Source organism: Pagrus pagrus (assembly GCF_965226575.1).
Source record: "Pagrus pagrus genome assembly, chromosome: 4".
In the NCBI taxonomy this organism is placed as follows: Eukaryota; Metazoa; Chordata; class Actinopteri; order Spariformes; family Sparidae; genus Pagrus; species Pagrus pagrus.
The window spans coordinates 2899449-2917544 of record NC_140188.1 but is presented as its reverse complement, the minus strand read 5'-3'; the positions used below and the strand labels follow the sequence as shown (position 1 = coordinate 2917544).

The window sequence follows — 18096 nt, the reverse complement described above, 5'->3', positions numbered from 1 at the left end:
TGAATGATTCATTTTCTGATTTTAATTTCTAGAGCAAACAAGCAGAAAAACATTTTTACGTCATCAAAAATATACTGTACATTTATTAACTTTTTATCAACAGCAGTCTTTTTACCTACAAGTAAAAAAGCGGTGAGTTTGATTCCACAACGTTTCATCCTCAATTTAATTGTATAATAACATAAAGTGCACAGATTTGATCTTCATCCTACCGAGGCCTTCTGAAGCTCTTTTCTCTTTGAGTTCACTGATATATAGACTTAAAAACATTTCTATTGGCTCTTCTGAAGCCAAACCTGTGCTGGTATAAAGGCCTGTCCACTTCAAGCTGATTTCAAACTGCTCTGTAGTCATGCTGAGAAAAGCTGCGAGCCAGAAGAGCAAAACAGAGACTGTGAGCGAAGGTGAACTACAGGCTGTTCTTTGTGTTGTGTAGCTCGTCTCTGTCGGTGCAGCAAGGCAGGAAATGACCGTCATCCATCAGCAGGTGGAGTGGAAGACCCCGCCCACCTTGGCGCCCTGGCTGGCCAGTTTGTTGTACTCTGCCACGGCCCTCTCTGTCTGCAGGACTTTGACGTCGACGCCTCTCTGCTTCGCAAAGTCCACAGTGGTGGAGGGAACCTGAGAGAAGAGACGACGGTGGTGGAGGGAACGACAGCACAGACCAGAACACAGGGAAAAGATAAGCTCCTAAATCAATCAGGGCTACAACTAATGATTATTATTTTTTATCATTGATTAATAATGTCGGCTAAAAAAAATGTGAAAAAATGCTCATCACAATTTCCCAGAGCTCAAAGTTGTAGCAGTCACAGTTTAAGACTTGCTATCTTTCTTTGTTTTGGGCTGATTTACAAAATCCCTCTGGACTAATTGCAGATGAGATTAGATTCAGATAGATTCAGATCACCTGTGCTCAGGTGGGGAGACTGACTCCTGATTGAGGAGTGGAAGCAGCTTGGGGCGTTCCTCTCTCAGCCAATCAGGGTGTGACGATGCCCTTTTTGTGAAGGCTTAAAAGAGGTGGGGATGACATCCAGGTGGCTCTCACACTCATTCTGAATCTGTCCCTGACTCACTGAGAACCTCGTCCCCTCAGACTGCAGCCAGACACTGCTGCTGCTCCACGTCCTTCTAGGGAGGAACACTTGAAACCCTGTCGCCCCCTATACACCTTTAGTTTTAACATTTTATTTCACTGGAGCTTGTAGGAGCACATTTGAGTTTGATTATCCCTGAAGAGGCATTTGCTTATTGGTTTATTGTCCAAGTAGCTGGTTGGGTTGGGCGGCCTGTAAGCATTATACTGCCAATACAGCCACAAAGTGACGTCTTCAAACTGCTTTTTTATTCCAAACAACAGTCAAAAACCCAAAGACTCTTGGGGGGGTACGGGGTCCGGAGACTGACAATTTGACAGACCGACAGAGCATCACCTCCTGTGGTCGTGTAGTGACCAGTGCAGCAGTGTAGCTGATAGTTCAAGTGAGACACGACCTAAAGACAATGGCAGAACTTTTTTAGGAGAGGTTATGCAAGTTGGTGAGAAGTTTAAACATCTGTATGATGTGACTGTGCACAGAGACAGTTAATACAGAAGAGGTCGGAGGAGACTGGACGTTGGCGAAGGAGAACGAGTCCGTGTGAGACAGATTTGACTCTGAGTGGCGCTTTCTATTGGTTGTATTGCTAAACACACATGCTGACCTGAAGAAGTAAATGGGCTTAATTGTATTCAACTGAGTGAACTGGACTTGTTGTAGGTGTGTTTACCTGCAGAGCCTCACTCATGCCTCTGCCGATCACCAGCAGGTCGATCCCCTTCTTCAGAACCTCCTCCAGATCAGCAGGCTGGACTCCAGGATGATGCTGAGGAGGAGAAGGGACAAATAACGTGAGGACTGTCATCACTGTTATAAGCCCTGTTGTGTCTGTTCGTATTGTGTTTCCAGTTCTGGTTCCACTCACGTCGGTGCCGGTCTCTCTCCAGTCCCAGGCCCGGCTGCCTCCAGGCCAGACTTTACAGTCCTTGTAGCTGGAGGAGCAGCCCTTCACCTTCATGTGGCCCCAGGAGAGAGAGGCGATCTCTGGAGAGGACATGTTCTCTGATGATGATGATGATGATGACGATGATCTTTAAAGGAACAGTTCACCCAAAAATTAAAATTCAGTCATCATCTCCTCACCTCCATGCTGATGGCAGGTCAGGTGAAGTTTGTAGACCGCAAAACATTTCTGGAGCTTCACAGCAAAAACAACTGAAAAAAGAAAACACAAAATGGCTCCATACAGCTCGTCCAGCGTCATCGAAGTTTCTTGATTTGAAAAAACTTTATTTACACCCACGACATGCAGTCGAGCTCGTGCACCCACTTCGGACAGGGTGCACACCAACCCCCCAGGAGGAGCTCCAGGCTTTGAAGCCAAAGTTTATCACATCATCACACGATGCACTACGGCCCAAAGAGATTTTTTCCCGTAAGCTTAGATTGTGAAAGAAGCATCTGTAAAACGGTGGATACGTTTCTCTGGGCTTGTGAAGACTCATGCTGGACAAGCTGTATGGAGCCATTTTATGCTTTCAGGTTTTTTTACATTATAAAACATCTCCCCAGCTTCTACTGGAGCTTCACGCTGCAACACAGTTTTGCTGTGAAGCTCCAGAAATGTTTTGTGACTGCGAAACCTTTAACATGCTGGTCATCATACCTTAGAAGTAAAACAAAAAACAGCAGCTGAACGTTGGTGTCCGTCAGCTGCAGAAACTTTCCTCTGCCAGTTCTGCTGTTATTCATATGATCTGCCTGAGAGCTATTTTTGTACCGCTCACAGACCGACTCACGCTCCACACCAAACCAATAAAACACTCTATGTCAGAATCTACTGTTACGTTTATAATCTTTACAGGTTTGAAAACAATTAGAAAAGCAGCTGCAGTGTCGCTGTCAGCAGTTCAATAAGCTTTTAGAGGAAATCATGAAGCAGAGGCCTGTACTGCTGCTTACCTTAACTGGATGTCAGCCGACTGAACACACCCCTCGATGTGATTCTTCCTCCTGTCGTTAAAGAGAAACACATCATACATGAACCTTCAGCAGTGATCCACAGACTACACTTCTATGTTGATATGATTCGAAACCAAAGCACCAAAAAGACGAGGTTAAAATGAGGTTCAGTTTGTCCATTTACAGTATTAATGCAAAAATTTTACATATGATGATTATTTGTCATTTTTATTCTAAGTGCTGTATCGTAGACAACTGGACTTGTTTCAGTTTCCTGAAGACGTTTCTCGTCTTATCTAAGAGGCTTCTTCAGTTCTGAGTAGCTGGAGGAGCTGCAGGGTTTTAAACTCTGTGTGGGAGTGTCCTTACAGAGTCGTTGGGGGCACTAGTGGGTCGTTGACCCAACCAGCCTTCATGTGGCTTGTTAGGGCCAGGTGAGCCCAGGTGTGAAGGGTTGTCAAGCTGTCTGGGGAGAGGACTCAGTGCAGCATTGTAGGTGGTTGATCAGTGATGTCTTACACCTCCTCTGTTCAAAGACGGTCGTTCCAGTTTGACATAGATGGAGTCTTTTACTCCTCTTTCAAACCATCTGTCTTCTCTGGACAAGATGTTCACATTGTTGTCCTCAGAGGAATGATGTGTCTCCTTCAGATGTAAGTGGACAGCAGAGTCCTGACCTGAGGAGTTGGCCCTCCTGTGTTGTGCCATTAGTTCATGGAGAAGTTGTTTTGTCCTGCTGCATTGAACAGCATAAACTACATACACTGCTTATTTTTGTAGACATAGAACTGAATAAATATAAGAAGAAGAACTAATATTAAATAACCACATAAATAAAATGTCAACATTATATTCATGCTTTGTCTCACTTGGATAAATTAATCATCTGCATAATCCTAAAAAGGCCACTTCTCGGATTATCTTTCAACATTAAGAGGGGGGTGCACCGGTCCTGGAAGTACTGCAATACCAGGTCGATGCGTGGAGTGGACGGAGCAAGCCCCTATTCCATCTCCCTGCTCCAAAAATCAATTTAATATATGGTCCCCGGGTAGGGGACGTATCAGATATTAAACTGATAAGAACAGATACTACACTTGATCTTAGCCAAAAGGCCGAGAAGCAATACCGTTGTGACGTCAAAGGGAAAGACGCCCTTCTCAGAACCCTCCTCCTCACTGACGGGTCCAAACATTAAGTCATAATTTGAAAACAGTCAGGAAAAGTAAAGGTGAAGTCCGACAAACAGACGTATAACAAATCTAACAAAAACGCTACAAATAAAGTTATTTTGAAGACATAAATAGATGAGATCAACCCATCCGGGTACTTTACGTCACGTCCCCGCCCCCTTTTGGGTGAAAACGATCCTTCTGATTTAAATGACGACTCTGCTAAATTAACAGCATGAAATAAGGAAACCGTACGTTTGTTTTAGGTATTATGATCCGAAATGCTACGGTCTGTCAGGCAAGTAATCATATTATGACTGTTTAATAGAAAAAATGAAAGAAACTCAGTCCCAGTCTCCATCAAAGTGGACACACCTGACACACACAACTATCTTATTAAATGTCCAGGTCATAATCTGCCCAATGTGACTTTATTGATATCGGGATGTTTTAGTGATTCATTTGATTGCTTGTGACATATCTGAATTTTGTGTTTTGTGTGTTTCTGGTCCTGAAGAATAACACAAATCCATTCACATGCATGTATGCAGCCAAATCCCAATATCCCCAACTAATTCAGAGTATTTATAATATAATCAGAGTAACAAAGAAGGGGGACAATCCGTATCAATTTATAACATTATTCCGATTGAACATTGGGTAGGTAAGGTCAGGTAACATCCAAACCTCACTTTCATTTCTTAAGCGTCATATGAAACTGAAAAACAATCGTCTTTACTGCCTCCAAATTCCTCCTGCATCTTAAACAGAAGTATTGCGATGTAACGTCATTGGTTGTCAATCAATTCGAGTAACCGTGTTAACCTCACCTGTCTCTCTTGTACTCTGCTTGACATATCCACATTTTTTGTATTTGGTGTTTTTAGAATATTTTTGTTCCCCCCCCCAAAAAAATGTGACATGCATATATGCAGCCATGTTCCAGTATCCCTAACTAATTTTGAGTGGCATATGTGGCGGACCCTGCCACCTTTCTAGCTTCAAACACAACGAACAGCTTTTTTATTCACTTACGGTTCTGAGTTTGTATTATTACCTCATCAGTATTGTAAATATTAAAACTCTGAGTTAGATTTTTTTCCTCCAAAACTACAAGGTGTCCATTTAATAAGCACAATATAACAAAACAAATGTTTTCTCATGAAAGACTTTAAGAAATGTCTGGAAATCCTACAGAATGTTAATGAACCAAATGAGGAAAAACAAACGTATAAACCTGTCTCATCTAAACTAATAACAAAATGTAAGACACTGTTCAGGAGTTCAAACATGTCAGCGTCACGCCCCTGTAAGATGACAGTGTTTCAAGATGGCGAGTGCAGTATCATTAGAGTATGCATCGCAACCAATTAAATCAAGTGTTTTTTTGATATATAATATATTTATCTTCACATTATGTCGGGGGAAAGCGCGAACGCAGCCCCCCACTACCACAAATTGTGCAGTCGAGAGTCCCACATGTGGGGACTTCGTAGGATTTCAGCCCGACCGGAGTGCAATGGTCAGGCCTCTTCCTAAGTGAACCACCCTCGTGATCATGGTGTCACTCCTGCCAGGTAAGTATGCCTTCTGACTGATTGACACAACGTAGTGGTTCTGGGAGCGGGAAAGCTCCATGACGGTTGTAACACCATTAAAAACTACAAAACCGTCAGAAATGACTGTGATTAACCCCCAAAGAATCAGAACAGTCCCATCGTTTGGATATTTCTCCTCTTCAGGATATGTTTGGTGCAAAAGCGAAAATATTTAAGACGATTTAGCCTGTGTCTTCCCGTCATGCACTGCAAGTTATGCCTCTCTAACGCATGACATTTCCATTAAAAAAACATATCAACAAATCATAGCACGGTAGATAATGTTAAATAAACAAGACAAAATACAACTATCTGCATCTCTCTTACCTTCTGAACAACTGTCGATCATTAACAAACAGTTAAAAGCAAAAAAATCTGTGGTTAAGGTTTTAAAAGTTTACCTTATCCGCACTGGAGACTGGGTAATAAACTGCGCATGCGCCAAACCCCAACGCTGCATACGAGAAGGAAGAAACAGTTTTTAACCAGCTTTAACTCGTCTATTTGATTTATTAGAATTTGTACAAAAAAAAAACCCTAACTATTTTCTACATACGTTGCTTTTATGTTCAATCGGTACAATAAAACCGAACAGAGAGCCGAAGTCACGTCGGAAAATGTTTGTATGGTGGTGAATGAACAGAGGTAATATTTTGTTTTAATCTCGTCTGAATTGTGCCACGATTTCAGCCAATAACGTCTCAGTTTGTCATCAAACTAATGAAATATCAGACCGTGAGAATACGTCATTACAAAGACTACACAGCCAACAGTCGCGTTAAAGTGACGTCATCTCGTTGAACGCTCACCAAAACCCGTAATTTAAACATTGTAGAGTTGCTGTTGTAGATAAGTTAACTCACATAACAGATGAACTACCATTTTAAATAACTGCAGTTGTCAATATGAGCAGATTTATTGTGATTTTCATCTTTTTTAGCATCTTTTCTGAACCCAGTTGGCGGCCATGTTGTGTTGGTGACGTGTATCGAGTGAGACGATGTAGTTCACGGAGCGGTTTAACACAAAGCTAGATATTTTACTTAAATTACTACAAACTGAGACTTTATTGACTAGAGAAAAAAAATCATCCGTGAAATTGAGAAACGTCACATGTGTGATTCATGACACAGTTCAACCGGGATTGCGTTTTGAATTTTCTTCACCTGTTCTCACGTTGACACACTGAGCTGTAGCGCCCTCTGCCGGACCATGCACGTAACTGCAGCCATGTTAGGTGACTGCACATTTCACCCAGTGGTAATTAAAATGCAACTGTGCGTAAACACCTGTGAACACTCGATAATAAATGTTGTGCATACGAAACAATCACTAAACTACATATTCTGAATTGCTAGTTGGATTTGCAGATGTTGTTCTTCTACCTGTGTGGTTAAAACCTTGCAAAAGTAACACCAATAGGACTGACATGAGATGAGGACTCTTATGGTCAACAATAAGAATCATTACAACAAAAGCAATAAGTTGAATATCTTGTATTGTTTTTTAAATCCACAATCTGCTGGTCAACCAGCTGGATGTTGTGGTGGCAGGAGGTTCGGTACAGCAGCCCTGACATCCATCTACCTGACACACTGTCCAGCTCCTCCTGGAGGATCCATAGGTGTTCCCAGATTATAAGGGTTTTATAAAAACCTTGGTACGTTCTGGGTCTGCCTCATGTACTGCTGCAAGTCGACAGGACAAAGTGACCTCATCTGTGAGCAGCTGGCGGTTTGATCCGTCGTCATCCTCCTACTTCTGCCCACCCGACAGTAAAACTATCAACCTTCACCCCACATGCACAATTCAAACATCATCCAACAATAGTAATGTTTACTGCATTTATTTTTCAGACCATCTTAAAAATGTACAAATTAACATGCGGCATCATCGTATGCAAAACGTGACCAACAGCAGTTTGAAACATCAAAATGTCAGTTCAGAAATTCAGAAACACCAGACAACAAACTTTCAGTTTCTTTCCCAGATTTGACAATAATAAAGTGTCCCATTGCACAGACAAGGAACCCCAATAACTTTAAACCACATCATATGAACAGAGAAGCAGAAAAGTTAATTAAACACACACTCATGTAGTAAAGAGATCTTAACACAGCTATTTCATGACATTATGTCAGTGTTCCACTTAGTGCAGTACATATATACAGGCAGTGGAAGGCGCTCAAGACACAAGAAGTCCTGCGTAAACATTGACAATCACCTGTGATGTTGTGAGATGTTTTTATCCCTGAGATTCCCAAACAAGCAAGTTTGACTCCAGATTGTAAAACTTTGACAAAATGATTAAACCTAAAGCTCCAAACTGGACTTGAGGTATCACCTGTGATTTGTCGTTCGGAGAAATGATGCATTTATTAAACATAAGGCAGTGAACCTGTCGTACCGTTTTAATTAAAGCCATAAACGAAGCTTCCTGCTGTAGTTTGACATGTAAAACCTGTAAATTAACAGATCTACACTCAAGAGAACTATCCAGTCTACATAAACGAGACACATCCAGTTCTTACGGGCGAATACCAAACCATCAAGGAATTCATGTTACTGTCGTCTTCAGAAACTGAGACCGCTTCTCTCGAACAGACCAGAAAACTGTGCTGTGACATCTTTGACCAATAGGTTCATGTTTAGCTGCCTTGTCGGATCACTTCTGAACCAAACAGAACAGAATAATGATGCATGAATTCCTCTTTGAGTGGCATTCACCTTTAAAACCTCGACACCGACTATGTTTACATGCACACAATGTTCAGTTTCTTGCTCTTATTCCAGAAAAAAGACAATATTCCTACTGAGCTGTTTACACAGCTGATGAAAAAACATGCAGAAAAACAGTCGAGATGAACGCAGAGTACAGACTTAACGTTGAGCATAAATGAGCCTCGACTCCAAACAGAATATGCTGCGTGACCAAAATCAAATCCGTAACATTGACGTACGCAAAATAATACTGGAATATTACAGAACATGTAAACGTAGTCAGTGTCTTGAAATGTGATTGACAATCTCATAAAAATTACATTCTCCCAAAACAACAGTGCAAATAAATACATCACCTCTCTTTTTGATGAAAACCACAACTGCAAGTTTGACAATTTCATTCTCAAATACAACAAATACACCTTGAATTTAAAGTTGAAATTGTTATAAAAGGTGTCCGTTTTTATGACGCTCTCTTAATGAGAGGTGGAACATACCCTAAATATCCTGCTGGATCAGGCAGCAAGCAACCTCTTGTACTGCAACAACAACATGTACTGCATACTAACAGATAGCTTAAACACATTGGTTGTGAGTCACTACACTCACCCTTGATAACTGTACAAACATGTACATATACGTACCACATCCTGACCCGCTGATTTGTTTTCAAGAATTTTCTTCTTTTGGTATTTAAAAAACACTAAGCCGGCCTGCAATAGTCAGCGTGATGACATCATTTCAAATATTCATAGGGCAGAACAGTTCAGCTTCTTCTTCTGCATTCATCAGGGCATGAGACGGCAGTGTTTCAACCATCAACTCAAAACATACATTTAGATGAGTCCTTAATGGTTCAGCAGCTTCAATGAGTCCTGAAATCTGTACCAACATGAGTTTTTTACCCTCTTTTATCACCCAACGCTCACTTCGTCCTCTTTTTTACTTTCCACAGTCCTGAACAGTCCAACCGAGGACCTAATCCAAAAGGCAGCAGCTAAAAACATCTGATTTGTAAATCCCACACTGATGAGAAGAGAAAGGCCACAAGTTGTAGATGCACCGTGGAAGAGAGGTGAAGTATTTCTCCCAAGCATCCCCTCTGTCCTGGTCAACATCGCCGTGCCAGAAGCCAATCACAACGCTCTCTGCCGGACAGTCCTGTCCTCACTGCTTTTGATGCTTGTTGTATCGCTGTTTCCTGGCAGCAAAGGCGTTAGCTCTGAAAATAAATAATTTTACATGTTACTGAATTATCATCTCTTAAATTTAAGGTTTGAGTCTCTTTATGTGGCCCAAAATGTCAAGTTTGTGTCAGAGGGCTTCATGATGTGTCCAGCATTAACCTCTATCCTTAGTGAAATATGCAGCTGGAGCAAACAGTTGTTAGTTTAGCTTAGATTAGCAAAAAGACTTGGAAACAGAGGGAAACTTCTAGTCTGGTACTGTCCAGTGGTCTAAAAGTGACAATTTACTTGCTTGACCTCCACATAACGTTGTTTTTACACAACTTGAGAGCGACAACTGGATATTTTCTTCTAAATATGTAAGAAAGCGAAAACGTTTATCGCCTAAAAAGTTGAATTATAACTTCAAGTACAGTCGATGAAAAATGACATGCTACTTCACACTTAAAAAAGTTACAATCACAAGACAACACATTTTTGGACATAAGAGAAGTCCTTTTTTAAATCCTTAAAGTGAAACACAAAGTAAAACATAAAGAGAAACATTCCTTGTGTTCTTGGAAATAGCATGCACGCTCAGAAAACAGGTTCAGTTGGGTCGAGGTAATTGTCACGTTGACACTTGGTTGGACTACACGCCTTCACCTCTAACTCTCTGTTTCCCGTCACTGCTCATCCCTCCACATCGTCTTAAAACAATGAGGTAAAATTAGTCGGTCAGCAGCAGAAGTCAACAGGTAAAGGTAATAAACTGAAGATGGTTATAACCTCTTCGACATAATTTATATTATCACTGTGCTCGGAGAAGAATGTGCATTATTGTGCACACATATGAATATTTGTGTCCTTTTTCTATCTCAGAGAAACTTGAATTACTTTATAGATGTGTATAAGGTTAATAAAACATATTAACATCAACAATAATTATCAATTTCTCAATTTCAAATGTGATTTGCGATGTGTCATAGAATAGTACAACTAACCACTAATGCCTCTCTGTACTCACCTTTCATCTCTGTTTCCATCTTGCCCTCGATATCTATAGTCGAGTTCGGATGGTTGCTGTTCGTAGCTGCTCCTGCTGGGCTGCTTGCAGAGTCGGCTGGATTCGTTTTTGCTCGATCCTGTTTCCCTGCAGCACTGGTCTGTTTGTTCCCATCCACATTGTCCATCTTCACCAGACAGAGAGTCTGCAGCAGACCCATGGCGTCGAAGTTTTCTTCAGAGCATTCACCTCGTCTCTTCAACAACTCCAACACCTAACATCAGAAAACACAAAACAAACTTGGACAAAGAAAAAACATATATTCCTGTAGTGTAGTATGTGCATACTACACTACTATTGTGTTTTCATCACTTTGAGCGTTACAGTGTTTAGCTTAGCAGTAAACTAGAGCATAAATTTCTCTTCTCATCTTTAGATTCGTGTTTTTGTTCATGGTCCCTGGTTCAATAAAGACTCATTAATTAAAAAAAGTGTTGGACAGTAAATATAGTTGACTGTATATTAAATAAGGAGTGATTTAAGACACAGTCATGCATACTGGCACACAAACACACAATCCATGCTAACACACCTTGATGTATTTGTAGGACTTCAGTTCGCTGATGTTCTCCTCCAGGAAGAGCAGGTACAGAGAGAGATCATCCCATTGGCCAGCAGGGGTGGGCAGGACGCCCACAGTGGGCAGTGACTGGTAGGCTTCCAGGAAGTGGGCATATCCATGGCAGAAGAGGGGACGGAGACTGGCGTAGATCACCACAGGAATCAGTGCAATGAACAGGATCAGGTTGACCATGCTGCAAACAGTAAAACAGACAGACTGCAGTTTGACACGTAAAGAGGGGGCATTTTAGAGGCCGGCCCTCCCAACCTATATCTGATAAATCACACATTTGATGCATCGCAGTCTTTTTCTATCATAATTAAACGTTGTACTGAACAGACAGACATATACCTCAGCAGAGAGAAGACTCCCACGGCGATGAGCTTACACTGCACCTTGTCGGGGACGTCCGGGTCAGAGGCAAGCAGGCCGACACGCAACGTACAGCCAAACTCGTCCGTGACGGAGGCCAGGCGGAGGTAGTAGCCCAGGTAGACGCAGGCACACAACAAGGTGATGAGAGTCAGGCCGCGACACAGCAGGTAGTAAAACAGCAGCACCCGCGAGAAACGCTTGGTCGTCAGAAACTTCTCCACCAGCGGGTAATTGAAACAGCCCTCAGTCGGGTCACTGGAGGAGGAGTTCAGACAAAAGAACAGTGAGGAATGCTGAAGGGAAGTAAACATATTATCTACTTCTTAGTTGTCACTGGGTATTTCACACACTGTCCCAACTGACTCTTTTCTCCTGCCACGCTAAACCTGAACACAACCTGGACCAAACCCGAACCCTTTTTCTCTGAGTTAATTCTATGTCGATGTCAGGTGTCCTGCTGTACCTGTCGGGGCTGAGCAGTCCCACAGTGGCCAAGCGTTTGGCCAGAGTGACAGCACGGTTGTAACACCGGTCCAACTCTTCCATGATGAAGCCGAGGTCCGACTGCAGGAGCGGCGCCGCAGAAAATCTCCAGAACAACGCCGGGGCGTACATCAGCACCGCCACCAGCAACAGAATGTAGGGAAAGAACTGGCAGGTAGAGACAGGATTTAACAAACGTGTGTTGCATTTTCAAACTCGTAATACATTTGTTTCAATGCATATACTGCAGCAAACAGTATCTAATGTGCTCCCCCCTTATTGACTGCTACCCTCCCTTAACTTGACTACGACAACAGTGACAGCACTGAAGTGGGAGCGCCTGCAACATCTTCAATAACATGTTGATGAACGTTCTCAGTCATCCAGGTCATGGTAAATGTAGGCGCTGTATCGTAGGCAACTGGACTTGTTGGACAAATCAAGAAACTGAAACGAGTCCAGTTGCCTACGATACAGCGCCTAGATCTTCAATAACACAATAAAAACGATCGGGGCCAATCATAAAGATATAATCTCACTAAACAGTGTCAGATGTGGGTGTGTCCATTCTTATCAATGATCCAACTTCAACTTAGAGTATAAAGTGGTGCAGCACACCATCTTTACTTGTCTGATTACATGTCAGAGATTAATAGTAGAATATCAAGTCGGCTGCTTTTTGTAAGGCTTCTTTAACTGCAGTGACCTTCATGTATCTCAAAAAAATAAAACTCCTAAAAGGAGATTCATGATTTGAAGGAAGCAGATTGTTTCACAAGTAGCATAAATTACAGAACAAAGTTTAACAATTTGTGACGTAGCTGGACATCAGACCAAGCTGTAAATTATCTTTTATTTACTGCCGCAATGTTGAAATTCTAGTGCTTGTGCTGCTAGTGTCACTACGGTTCGATCACTTTTAAAATGTAAGAGACCCATTGTTGCTCTCTACTCTTAGCCTGAGCCTACAACATCTAACCACAAATATTCTCACCCACACCCTGAACACCTGTGCACAACGGAAATTTGACTTACTTTCAATTAAATGCACCGGACTTAGAAATCACACATTTTACAACTCAGAATTCAAGGATTTTAAAGTTACAAGAGGAACTTTCCAGTTCTTGTTGATTCTATTCTGGACCCTTTTGACAAAGGCGGTACGACACCAGCGCCTGCTGTTGTAAAGAATCTACTGCACTTGTTTTAGAAGCAAGTGACAGAGAGACCGCAGGATGGATCGCGATGAGATAATGTGATTTTATATGTGATATATGTGATCGGACCCGTGAACAGGCGTTAATAATAACAGTATAAAAATAGCTGTCTTTTCGCTGATGGTCTCGGATGCTGTTACAGGTCATTTATAATCATCAGAGGATTCACAAGACTGTTTCATTAACACACTGATGATGTAACTCACTGCTGTGTAAAGAAACCTGTACAGATCCTGACTTTATTTATGATATATCATTACTACATGGCACGATGACTCATGAAAATACTGTCTGTTGTTTCAGCAGTAGAGCCGCCTAAACACGCCTCATCACTCCAGTAGAAGGTGTGTTACAAAGCGTTTCCCCATATGGTATGTGCGTAAACAAGTTTTAATCACCAACTAATGTCTAACAATTGCACCTCTGAATCGCATAATCCTGTGTGTGTGTGTGTGTGTGTGTGTGTACCTTGTGCAGCCACAGAGGCAGAGTGTGTGTATGTACGGCAGCCCAGCAGTATGAGTCCACGTAAGCAGCCTGCCTCCAGGAGAAGTTAGTGGGAGCAAAGCAGCTGATCTGAGTACCTGCGAAAAACAGAAACATGAGAATGAAACGTCGAAACTGATCTTTATTATTTTAACATTTCAATCTGCCCCCTTTCTCCTGACTCTATCTCAACTCACCGACTGAAACTTCTTGAGCGAAGGCCAGAGAGATGAGGAGGAGGGGCAGGCCCACGGCCACACAGGTCACCATCTTGTCCACAGCGAGCTCGGTTCGGACGCTGCGGTATCGAGCCTGGTTCGGATCCTTCAACAGAAAATCGCTGAACACGTACTCTGTAGCCACGTGGGCGATGGCCATCTCGCCGCTCTTCTGTTACCTGCAGCACATAAATAACTCCTGTGGACACAAAGTAATGAAACATATCTGGTTTCAGATGCTTAGATTAGAGCTGCAACAATTAATCTGTTACCAGTATCAAATATTAAGTTAATCGCAAACTATTTTGATAATAGATTAATTGGTTTGGGTTTAAGGAAAAAAAAAAAGCTATTGTCTGGTTTCTTTCCTCCTTAATGACAGTAAACTGAATATCTTTGTGGACAAGACAAGACATATGAGGACATCATCTTGGGCTTTGAGAAACACTGATGGACATTTTATGGTATGGTGGGGATGTTGGTTGATTGTGATGTTGTCTAGTGGTTCTCTGGGCTACTCATGGTATCATCATGTGCCTATCATACGACAAAACATTTGAGGACGTCACTTTGGGCTTTAAGAAACACTGACATTTTATAGACCAAACAACTAATCGGTTAACAAAACATGTCTGGAGCTTCGCAGCAAAACAGCATTGCAGGATTCTCCTAAACAACTGAAGTAAGGGGGGACTCGTTTTAAAACAGAAAAAAACTAAACAAAGAAAACATATCAAATAGCTCCATGCAGCCCATCTGGTGTAAACCAAGTCTCCAGAAGCCCTGAGATCCCAGATTGATTTGAAAAGACATCATTTACACCCTTGTCGAGCTTGTGCACCCACCTCACCGATACTTTTAGCTTAGCAGTAACAGTGAACATTTAGCTTAAAACAGGCTGTAAATAACGGCTTTTTTAAATCAATTTGGGATCTTAGGGCCTCTGGAGACTTTGATTATAAGAGACGAGCGGTATGGAGCAAGAGTATTTTCCCCGTTTTTAATACAAGTCCCCAGCTACTTAAGTTGTTTAGCAGAATGCTGCAACGAATGCGGTTTGGCTGTGAAGCTCCAGAAATGTTTCACACAACTTTCCAAAAATCCACAAATAAAAAGTTATAGCCGTCATACCTTACAATATACCTGGTTCTAGACAGAGGCACCTTTATTGTCAAAACAGGATGTCCCTAAAACTATAAGGAATTGGAGTCTACAATATGCTGCACAGGTATATTTACATAGGACAATACCAGTCACAGTGTATCGTCCAGACAAGCACAGGACATCAGAATCAACATTGTGTGGTGATGTTGGTTAACTGTAATGCTGTCCTGTGGTTGTCTGGCCTACTCACCGTATCATCATGTGCCTTTCATACGACCAGAGCATGTGTTTTTAAAGATGGTGTCTCTGTGTGTTTTTTTTCTTTCTTCATGTTTCCATTGTTGTCTTCTGTTGGTCCAGCACTGACGATAAACAATATTTTGATGTGCCTGACTAGTATGCATTGTTTATAAATTCAATAACTGACAATCTTTCATCATTGGTTCTGTTTTTGTTCACAAAAACATTCCTGTATTTACCTTTTCCCTCATGTATTATCATTCTAGGGTCACACGTATATTGTCAAAACATGGTTGCTCTAACCATGATACTTGTGACCTTTGCCAATCATATTCTTAACTTGACTCACACCTTCCTTAAAATTTCTTGTTTAACCATTTATAGTCAGCTTGTTATGAGTGTTATGAACTGCTAAATACAGGCTGTTCAGAAACTTGGTGATGTTACTTCTCACCAGGAATGTTTGCAGCGACAGAAATATTTATGATGCTTATTACTTGAAAATCTGGTTGAGTCTGTTTATGTAACCTTTTTTTAATTCTTCCTTACATATAATTGCTCTAAAACTTGAAGCTACAATGGACAATACTGCTTCAGCCTTGCATAATGTAACCTCAGCTCAAAACTTGATTTTGAATTGATTTAAATTATAATCAATATTTTTTTCTGGTAGACTGATGGTTATTTTCCTTATTTGATGGTCAACAACTGTGAATCATCGTTTACCCGCCATTTTAGTCATCCCCACTGAGAAGCAACTCTTGCGAGTTTGCTTCTTGGAATTTCTGAAAGCTTAAAACCGTGAAACATTTTTATTAAACCGAGCTGAAAACAACTCGTGACCGTCTTCCCACAACATCAACAGGCCGCTTTGTTCGGCTGGAGCTGAACTTCTGCTGTCGAAAATGGCTCTTTTAGTTAACGCTATTCATTTACGTTTTACAGAAAAAATTATGTATTTATTACATGTTTATTGTTTAGGGACAAGTATGCAGCATAAAACTATGCCACACACTGCAAGTTTGATTGTTTTTATCAATGCTGTACAAAATAAAGATATCGTGTTAACACATTACTTTGGTGAAAGTAAAAGTCAGCCATATTTAAAGTACAAGAGATAAATCATCTGATAGTAAATGTACTACATTACTATATCACTGTTTCTTGTTTTTTGGGGTACATTTTAAATGTGCTACTCTGATGAAGCATGTAATCTGCAAACTAGTGACTAAAGTTACTTTTTAAATTACATTAAAAAAAAAAAAAAAATGCATTATTTCTATTTTGCAATGCCCCTCCCAAGATGAGCCTTTAAAATACATAAAACTTAAACAAATACACAAGCATATACAACACAACTCAGCAATAAATACTTTAAAAATAAAAAGCACCATAAACCAATCATGAGTACATGAAAGGTCCCTCTTTCAAAACTGTTTCGGTTTGATTTCACCTGATTTGGAAGGTAAGAAGAAGAAGGAGAAGAAGAAGAAGGAGCAGAAGAAGAAGAAGAAGAAGAAGAAGGAGCAGATGAAGAAGAAGAAGGAGCAGAAGAAGAAGAAGAAGAAGAAGAAGGAGCAGATGAAGAAGGAGCAGGAGAAACAGCGTAACGTTACTAATAGTAACGTTGACTTCACTTTGAAGCCAGTCAGTAACTTACAAACATAGCAGCTGTTTGCAGAAGTCAGAAGAAACTACTACTAACTAATCAATAAGATGTTAGCTCGTTATGATTTACTGTAAAACGGGATGATGAACTTGAACTCACCTACCAGCGTGTTCCCGCTAATTCTTCTATCAAAGTGTCATGGCTGCGATAACACAGCCTCGGCTGCAAAAGGGTCGTTTAGTGGGTGTGTTGCAGGACTGGAGCTGAATAATGTGGCTGTCTGAACACTCAACAGATGAAACGACGAACACAACTTTCGAGTCTTCTTCCTGTAAGACCGAAACTCCTTCCGGCCCTCTTTAACAACAGATGCATTCACGTGCAGCCCGACAGCTCTGATTTTCCATCTGTGACGCTGCCTTCAAGTGCAGCTCGTACATTTGTAAATTTAGTCTTAACTAGGGTTGTGTTTGTTATACATAGAAGATAACTCTTCCCCCATGATCAAATGCGGAAAATCAGGAAATTACTGTCTTGATAAAATCAACAAAATAACATAAGTTTATTGTCAGCTGTAACAAATAAACAAAAAAACAAAACAATAACATGTTAAAGACAAGAACATTGTGTGCTCAATTTCCATGGTTTAAAATACAGCCTCACAAGATGTGTTTAAAGACAGCAAGTTATTCAAAGAGTCAAGGTTTTGTTTTAATTTATCATTATACAGTACAGGGAAGCACAATGACATGTAGCTGTAGCTCCCTCCACATTACACACACAGAAAATATATAAAGACATATTCAAATACTTAAGTTTGAATAGAATATAAACAATAAAATAGACAATATAAAAGCAACACTAAAAGAAGAAATAAACAGTGAAGCTAAAATTAAGTTGGTATCCCCACATGATAAAACTAAATGAAATGTGGGATTGCAAAACATCCAACAATTACTGCAACCCACAACTATTTTTTTCACTATTACAATAGTTGTTTATTATGTTTCAAAATGTGACAAAGGAGTAAAATTAAACACAAAGAAATGCAATTTGAAATGCAGTTTGTGTCAT

The 18096-nt window shown here is 40.9% G+C and overlaps 2 protein-coding genes across 7 annotated transcripts; both read right to left on the bottom strand.

Annotated features, from left to right (window-relative positions):
* Nucleotides 1-2: 2 nt before the first annotated feature.
* Nucleotides 3-6194, bottom strand: aamdc (adipogenesis associated, Mth938 domain containing). Of its 3 annotated transcripts, none has more exons than XM_084351915.1 (5): nucleotides 6177-6194; nucleotides 3006-3056; nucleotides 1969-2134; nucleotides 1774-1869; nucleotides 3-621 (listed from the first exon to the last, which is right to left on the bottom strand). In XM_084351915.1, exons 3-5 carry the CDS (start codon nucleotides 2098-2100, stop codon nucleotides 481-483), a joined length of 369 nt encoding a protein of 122 aa, XP_084208041.1. In that variant the 5' UTR covers nucleotides 2101-2134; nucleotides 3006-3056; nucleotides 6177-6194; the 3' UTR covers nucleotides 3-480. The 3 variants fall into 3 exon arrangements, with proteins under 3 accessions (XP_084208041.1, XP_084208040.1, XP_084208039.1); XM_084351914.1 differs by having other exon boundaries at nucleotides 6103-6187; XM_084351913.1 differs by lacking the exons at nucleotides 3006-3056; nucleotides 6177-6194 and adding an exon at nucleotides 2710-2883.
* A 1411-nt stretch (nucleotides 6195-7605) lies between these two features.
* On the bottom strand, nucleotides 7606-17426 carry LOC311255988 (pannexin-1-like). 4 transcript variants are annotated; one of them, XM_084350709.1, is made up of 8 exons: nucleotides 17182-17426; nucleotides 14049-14268; nucleotides 13834-13949; nucleotides 12129-12316; nucleotides 11642-11920; nucleotides 11261-11483; nucleotides 10690-10942; nucleotides 7606-9718 (listed from the first exon to the last, which is right to left on the bottom strand). In XM_084350709.1, exons 2-8 carry the CDS (start codon nucleotides 14227-14229, stop codon nucleotides 9633-9635), a joined length of 1326 nt encoding a protein of 441 aa, XP_084206835.1. In that variant the 5' UTR covers nucleotides 14230-14268; nucleotides 17182-17426; the 3' UTR covers nucleotides 7606-9632. The 4 variants fall into 4 exon arrangements, with proteins under 4 accessions (XP_084206835.1, XP_084206838.1, XP_084206836.1 ...); XM_084350712.1 differs by having other exon boundaries at nucleotides 14049-14248; XM_084350710.1 differs by having other exon boundaries at nucleotides 17186-17426.
* Between the last annotated feature and the right edge of the window lie 670 nt (nucleotides 17427-18096).